Here is an 8077-nt window from a genome sequence, read left to right as displayed (position 1 = left end):
ACTGTAGTGATTTAAACCCAAGGGGTAGAAGCGGCAACTCAGCAAGGATTAAGCAGTTAAGCGCATCTGCTCGCTCTGGCATGGATGGGGTTGCGGGGAAAATTAGAAACTTGCTAGGATCCGGCTGCTTCTTGCTCTTAAGACGAGCCCTCCTTTTCCTCCCCTTTCTTTCGAAATCCGGAATCTTGCAATTGTCATACAATACAAACCATCATGGCTCCGACAAGCAACCTATAAAACGATTTAGATTTGAGCTCCGTCGAGTTGGAAGTCTTTTTCATTTACACGTGGATGCTATTTAGGCACACAAGGAGAAACCGACATTCCTACGGTACTAGCTTCCTCATTAAAAAAAAAAAAAGGTTTCGCATTCTCGGCAGTTTCCAAAAAAGATTGAAATCAGAACTAATCAGGCAGCGAAATTTAATTAGAGCTGTAGGCTCCTCACATTCCCCCCTCACTCCGTATTGTTGGGGGAAGGGATTAAGCGTTGTACCGCCAAGGTAACAGCGGCAGCTGCTTTAAGCATTTTTCACATCTGGCCTACAGACCTCATACTTTTCAATTCATGATCTCCCTTAGCGAAACTCTATCTACGTGGTTTAAATACTTTCCAAATTGAGAGAATTGAACAATTGCAACCAATTAAAGGGGGGAAAGGACCAACCCTCCCTACCTGTTGATTTTTTTTTCGGTGGGGGGGAGAAGCTGGTGTGGGCAGGGGGAGGAATAGAGGGGGCGGCAGCGGGGGCGAGAAAATGAAATCACAAACGGACACAAGTCAAACCATTGTCTCTAACTTAACAGGGGTGGGGAGGGGGAAGAGACTCAAGACAGTAAACAGAGGCTACCAACCCTGCAAGTCAAAATCTTCCCCCCTCCCCTTTATTTTTTATATATATATATATATTACGGAGCATTTGGCAGGGGGCAGTAAACACCGCGTATCTTTCGATTTTTCTTTTTAGCAAGAAATCAGAGCACAAGTCTTTATGCCACTAATTTATTTATGTTCTTCGGAGCATTAATTATCAGTCCAAGGCCGAATTCAAATTATTGCAATCGCAGCTCCATTGTTCGCTCCAATTGGAGGCCCCGCCCTCTCTTTTGTCTGGCGGGGCGTTGATTGGTGGACGGCGGGTGGGGGCTGCCGTCAGTGCTTGGGAAGCCCATTCATCTGTGCACTTGGGCGTTGGACTCCGCATCTTATTAGCGACCAGGGAGATTTCTCCATTTTCCCCTTGTCTACAGTACGGCTACAAATCTGGGATTTTTTTTATTACTTCTCCTTTTTTTTTTGTACTAAACTTGGGCTTCTGATATTTTTGCTCGACTATTTTCCTGCCTTTTTAAAATCCCCCTTTCTTCCTCTGCTGCTGTCTCTCTTTTTTTGACCTCTTCAGCTTTATTAAAACAAACCAAAAAAAAAGGAGTGCATATATTTAAACATATTCGGCTCTCTTCTCTTTTTCCCCCCCTCCTCCCCCACTGGTGTGTGAGTGTGTGTGTGCGCGCGCGCGCCTGTGTGTATATCGCTGCTCTTCAGGCTGCTGGTCGCCCAGCATTTTATACGAACGAACCTACCGTGTTCTTTGTTTGCCTTCTTTTGGATCTGCCGAGTTTCTTTGTTGAATAAACCAGCATGGGCGCCCAGTTCTCGAAGAACGCTGCAAAAGGCGAAACTACTGTTGCTGAAAAACCCGGAGAAGCGGTAGCTGCATCTCCTTCCAAGGCGAACGGGCAGGTAAGAAGAGGAGCGGCTAATGGATTTGTTACTGATTTCTGGGCTGAGTGCAATGCTTATTCTGCTTCTCCCTTTTTCCGGGGTGGGGGTGGGGGGGTGGGGGCAGGAGAATGGCTTTCCAACCGATCACAACTCTTTTTAAAAATAAATAGTGGCTGTTTATGGCATCGTGTTTATGTGGGGTTTTATTTTTTGAACCGGTTGCATGTGTATAATGCGGTGGTAAGGAGGGGAGGGGGAGACAATGCGAGATGCTTGTCTGCTGTATGGTGTCTTCTTCCGAGTTGGTCTCCGCAGGAAGGCTTAATTTACCACCATCCTTTCTTTTTTCTTTTTGGCTTGTATATGCTTTGGTGGTCGGATTGAATGTGGCCTCCCGCGGTTTCCTGTACTTTTAACAGGCTGTGTGTGTCGTCCCCCCCACCCCATCCCCGCCTTTGGCGCCTTAAGGGAGATCTAGTTGATGGTGATAGAGCTGCCGGAGATACCTGAAAAGCAAGATTGAGATTAGGGGCGCTGGAGAGTTGTCCGCGTTATAGAGGAAGGGGCTGTCGTGCATAAATTTTGTTCTTCTCCATCTTGCTTGGCTGGCTTTGCTCGTAGCTTACTGCTTGGGCTGTGGTGGCCTCTTCTGCGTTCCCTTTCGCTGGGGCCCTCTTAACGCAGATGCTCTTCGGCGACTTTAGGATGAGAATGCGGGGAGGCGTTTGTGTGTGTGAAACGTAAATGGGGACACTTCTTGGGGAACTGGCCCGCGTGGGTCCCTTCGCCGCGGCTTGAACCTGGGATAGCGGTGTGTGTGTATGTGGAGAGTCTTACGAGGGTGTTGTAATCCGCCCCGTATTTATTTAGGCGCTTTGTGCTCCTTCCAGTAGTGTGTCTAAGAGGCATGGGGACTCGTCCCACCCGTGCTGTCGGCCGGTGCCAGCTTGGCCACCCTGTAGTTGCTCCAGAAAGAAACCTTTGAGGCGCGTTCAAGCCCCAGAGCCAGAGCGAGCAACAGATGTGATCGGGTGAGTGGCTGGAAAGCGCCTCTTGCCTCGATTAAACCGAGGCGGAAAAAGGAAGGCTGGCCGTTTTCTGCTTTGGAACTAAGGAAGAGGAGAGGAGAGGAAAGAAAAGAAAACGGGCTTGAGTAGATAGAAGCGGACTGGGGAAGCTTTGTTCGCTCATTGGAGCCGGTTCTGGCCGAGCTCGCTCCTCCCTCAGCCTTGTTTCCTGGGCTGTCCCACCGTCGGCCTCGAGGTGTGCAAGACGGAGCCACAGTGCCCTCTAGAGGCCGACGCTCGCTTATTAGCGGCGGCTTGGATCTGTGGAGGGAGAAAAAGAAGGGAAGAGCGGAACGAGGGCCGTGCGATGCGTCTGGAGAATGATGACGCGGGCTTCTTGCCGCGTAGCGCCCCTTAAGAGACTAGCTAGGGGAAAGGCGGGGGGGGGCGTGGCTTGGCTCGGCTCTGGATGGCGTGTTCTTCGCAGCCTTTGGCGACACGTCATGCGCTTTGCCTCCCAAGAAAGCCGCGGGAAGGTCTGGGGCAACGTGCTGCCACAGCCCACCAATTTGTGACTTGATCTTGCTCCGCCTCTCTCCTAACGGCTTGTAAGCCTTGGCTGGTTTTTATTTTGTTTTGCTTTGTTCTTTGGGTGCATTCAAGTCAATCATGAATCCTGATGACAAGTCACTACAGTTTTCTTGGCCTTTTTTGGGGTGGGGGGAGTGATTTACCATTGGTTTTTTTCCTAGGGCGGAGAAACAGCAACTGGCCCAAAGTCGCCCAGCTGGTTTTCAGCCCAAGGCAGGACTAGAACTCACAGTCTCTGGTTTTTTGGCTTTTTTTTAAGCCTGGTGTTTTACCCACTAGACCGAAGTGAGGCTGCTGTAGATGGGGCCGTTCCACTTTTGCTTTGGAGAAGTGCCAGGCAATGTTCCACCCCACCCCCCTTTGGTCCTTCTGAATTGGACTTCAACCTCCCAGAATTTCCCCCTTGGGCTTCTTCCAGAGCTTCTGGGAGATGAAGGCTCCAACCAGAGGCTGCCATGCACTGGGTCTTAAGAGAACGTGCCCTCCAATAATACAGTCATTTTCCTCTTCCAGGAGAACGGCCACGTGAAGGTGAACGGCGATGCCTCCCCAGCAGCTGCAGAGGCTGTCAAGGAGGAAGTCCAAGCAAACGGCAGTGCGCCAGCGGAGGAGTCGGTCAAGGAAGAGCAGAGCCCATCCGAGGCTGCCTCCGAAAAGGAGACTGCCGAAGCGGAGAGCACAGAGCCTGCCTCGCCTGTGGAAGGGGAGACCTCCTCCAAGACCGAGGAGGGAGCAACCCCGTCTTCCAGTAATGAGACCCCGAAAAAAAAAAAGAAGCGCTTTTCCTTCAAGAAGTCTTTTAAGCTAAGTGGCTTTTCTTTTAAAAAGAACAAAAAGGAGTCTGGGGAAGGAGCAGAGAATGACGCTGCGGCAGCTTCGGAAGGGGGGAAAGCTGACACGGCGGCGGCCGATGCAGAGCCTGGGGGCAATGAGGAGGCCAAGGCTTCCCAGGAGGTGTCGCCTTCAGCCCCTGCCGCTGGTAGCAGCACAGAGGACGCCAAAGAGGAGACCGGGGGTTCCCAGGAAGCTCAATTGGAAGAGACTGCCCCAGAGAAGCCTGCAGGAGAAGAGGCCAAGGCTCCTGAAGAGCAGAAGCCAGAGGAGAAACCAGAAGAGGTGCCAGCGGCTCAGGTCCCAAGCGCTACCACCGAAGCCACCTCAACTGAGCCAGAGGCAGCCAAAGCAGAGGAGCCAGTGGCGGCGGCGGCGGCGGCAGCAGCTCCTTCACAGGAAGCTGCCTCTGAGTCTAGTCCAGAAGCTCCACCCACCGAGTCGGCGGAGTAAAACAAGGCAATGAAAAGAATGGCAATTTTGAGATGATTGAACTTTTCTTCCCCCCTGTTTGTTTGTTTGGAGTGGTGCCAGGTACTGGTTTTGGAGAACTTGTCTACAACCAGGGATTGGTTTAAAAGATGTCTCTCTTTTCTCTTTCTCTCTCTTTCTCTCTATCTCTTGTCTCTATCCACAGATCCCATCTCAAATCATTCTGTTACCACCATTCCAACTCGGTAGAGGAGAGACTAAATGCCTCCCTTTGCCTTGTTCCTCCTTTTTTTTTTTTACATCAGTATTAATGTTTATTGCATATTTCGCATCTTTATTCAAAATGTAAACTTTCTTTTCTTTTGTCAATCTATGGACATGCCCATATATGAAGGAGATGGAGGAGTCAATAAGGGATAGCAAATGAAGTGATGGGTTCACAATGGGGAATTAGTGGTGCAGATAATTTGCCAAGAAAATGTGCCACAGGAAATAAGGGGTTAGTCTTTTTTTAAAAAAAGAAAGTTATTACAATGTATTTTGTGAGGCAGATGTTCTATAAGGTTTACAACACTACAAGTCTTGATTAAGAAAGAAAAAAATCCAATACTCAGATTTTAAAAAAAAAATCATAGTCTTAGGAAATTCATTTAAACCATAGGAACTTTCACTTATCTCATGTTAGCTGTACCAGTCAGTGATTAAGTAGAAATACAAGTTGTATAGGCTTTATTGTTTATTGCTGGTTTATGACCTTAATAAAGTGTAATTATGTATTACCAGCAGGGTGTTTTTAACTGTGACTATTGTATAAAAACAAATCTTGATATCCAGAAGCACATTAAGTTTGCAACTTTTTGCCACCCTGCCCATTTTTTTTTTGTAAAATTGCAGTAATCTTGGACCTTTAAAAAAAAACAAAAGCCACACACTATTTTAAACTCAACCAAGCTGTGATAAGTGGAATGGTTACTGTTTATACTGTGGTATGTTTTTGATGACAGCAGACAATGCTTTCTTTTTCCAGTTGTCTTTGAAAATAAAAAGAAAACAATTTCAGATGCAATGGTTTTTGTGTAGCATCATGTCTATCATGTTTTTTGTAAATACTGGAGAAGCTTTGACCAATTTGACTTAGAGATGGAATGTAACTTTGCTTACAAAATTGCTATTAAATTCCTGCTTAAGGTGTTCTAATTTTCTGTGAGCACACTAAAAGCGAAAAAATAAATGTGAATAAAATGTAGAATTTGGCTGTGTTTCTTTTTCTGGATACTCTTGGTAGCTTAGTTGATTACTTGTATTGTTTAAATTTGTATAAAAAAGGCACTTGTTTGCCCCTTAACATTACTCTCAATTTCTGTAGTATAGATTGCATGGCCTCCTGGCCCTATTAAAACTTATATCTGTAGACAGAAGATCTTTAAGGCCTTCTAAATAGATGTGTGAATTGGATTTTAAACTGGCCCTGCCAGTGTGGACACTTGATTGGCTAATTCTGAGTTCTGGGGAGAAACTAGATTAAGAGACCAAATGTGTTCACAACATGTTTGCACCAGTTGACTTCAGCTAGAATGGGTATGTATGTAATCAAATCCTTAAGGATCGCCTTAGTATATTAGTTATTTCTTAGCTTGAGTTGACTTGACACTTTAGCTGTGGTTATTTGGAATGTCTTGGGGCTGAACCTGAGTTTTCCAACAGGGACACCAGAATTCAGGTGTCAAGACAGCAAAAGGTCCAATCTTACATGCAAGTTCTTAACCATTTTCAACATTACTTCAGTGCCTAACTTGAACACAACCTTTTCTGGAAGTTTGGGCTAGAGTAAAAAAAAAGTTTGTTCTACCAAATGAATGAGCAATACTTTTTGTATATTACTCCCAACTATACATTAACAAAAATTGCTATATTTGTCTATAAAAGTCACTTGGTGCTTGCCTTTTAACTGTTTAGACATTTGGGCTAATTTCCACCTTGCTGCTCAGGGCAAAACAGGCCTTAATAAAACAGTAGTAGGCTTTTGTAAAAACAAATAATGGAGTATTAATGTTATTGGAGGATGGACATTGATTCAAAGAAGCATTGTTCCTTGGTTTATAGATGAAATTTAGTGTTACATTTAACTTCCCTTCCCTCTGTTTTCAGCTGTAACTTGCTTTAGAAGCAATTACACTTATTTTATGAGCGAGTGGCACATTAGCACCTTGTTCCCTGAAAAACGAAATCTGGGCTGAATGAGGTTCAATGGATTCCATTCCGAATACATACTCTTACTCAGCTATCCATATTTTTTTTTTGCTTGTATATATACTCTGGTCACCCTGGTATTTCTCTGTAGTGTTAGAAATGTATTGACTATTATGCTTTAAATGGCCATGGGATGAAATAAATGGATGTAAAATCTTCCATACCAGTGTCATTTTTGGACTCCATCTGTGAGACACTTTTCTAATCATAATTCTTGATAAGTATTGATGTGGTTGTACACCTGATCTGTGACTCTTGGCCCATCGTGTGTTTTTAAGTCATTAAAAAAATAATAAAACTAGCTGTCATTTACATCTGCATACAGAGTGATTTAAATGGAATTATTATTTTTTGTCCCTCTACCCAAGTTGGTTCGGCTGGGCCAAAATTGCAATGCAATTTATGCATTGCAAATGGTGGGGTTGTGTCCTGAGGGATATACCAAGGAGTCATCATTTGCTGCAACTGTGTAGAGTAGGGCTGTCAAACTTGTGGGCCGGATGCGCCACACGCTGGCCACGCCTATGACCAGTTTAGCGAAGAGGGAAAAGTCGTGATACATCATGTGATGCCACGAGTTTGACACCCCGAATGCAGAGTAACATTTAGGATTGGATTTGTCTATGTAGAATATGTGGTCTTAGAGCTGAATGCAAGTTGCAATGTTTTTTTTTTTTTTTTAAAGATGGCTTATTGCTGTTGTGCCAAATTCTTAAAAAGTAACCTCAAATTCTACTAATTTGCTTTGCACATTTTTTTCTTGGAAAGACATAGATTAAGTGCATACATGATACAGAAAGTAATTTATGCAAAGCCATGTCATGCTTTGCTTTTGCGCTGCTTTATTTCTACCAATACATCAAATTCTCCAACAGAAAGCAAAGGTGTAAATCTAATACAGTACAATTTTTAATTACACAATTAACATAGAAGTTGGATAATTTGTCTTGGTATTGGAAACTGGTTTTAATTTTGCCAGCTGCCTAGTAGGACACCTAATGTTTTGAGCTTGGCCTTACCCAGTATGGCCAGTGGTGAAAGATTGGGAGGATAGTGAGAATGTTAAGAAATGCCTTGTTCCCTCTTTACAGCTTGCCTACATTATTCAGGAAAGATTATTCAGGAAAGTCGTCTAATCTTAACTCCATTTTAAAATATAAGGCTGTTACTAGTACAACTATCCCCTTTTACTGATTTTCCATGAATTTAATGCACTAAAATGAAAATTTCTGCAGCTTCT

The 8077-nt window shown here is 44.7% G+C and overlaps 1 protein-coding gene across 1 annotated transcript; it reads left to right on the top strand.

Annotated features, from left to right (window-relative positions):
* Positions 1-1181: 1181 nt before the first annotated feature.
* Positions 1182-6996, top strand: MARCKS (myristoylated alanine rich protein kinase C substrate). The gene is made up of 2 exons (XM_026726589.2): positions 1182-1744; positions 3838-6996. Exons 1-2 carry the CDS (start codon positions 1643-1645, stop codon positions 4606-4608), a joined length of 873 nt encoding a protein of 290 aa, XP_026582374.1. The 5' UTR covers positions 1182-1642; the 3' UTR covers positions 4609-6996.
* Positions 6997-8077: the final 1081 nt, after the last annotated feature.

This window comes from Pseudonaja textilis, chromosome 1 (assembly GCF_049901715.1).
Source record: "Pseudonaja textilis isolate UNSWEBS1 chromosome 1, rPseTex1.2, whole genome shotgun sequence".
NCBI lineage: Eukaryota > Metazoa > Chordata > Lepidosauria > Squamata > Elapidae > Pseudonaja > Pseudonaja textilis.
Note: the sequence above shows the minus strand (reverse complement) of the source record. Positions and strands in the feature narration are given on the sequence as shown.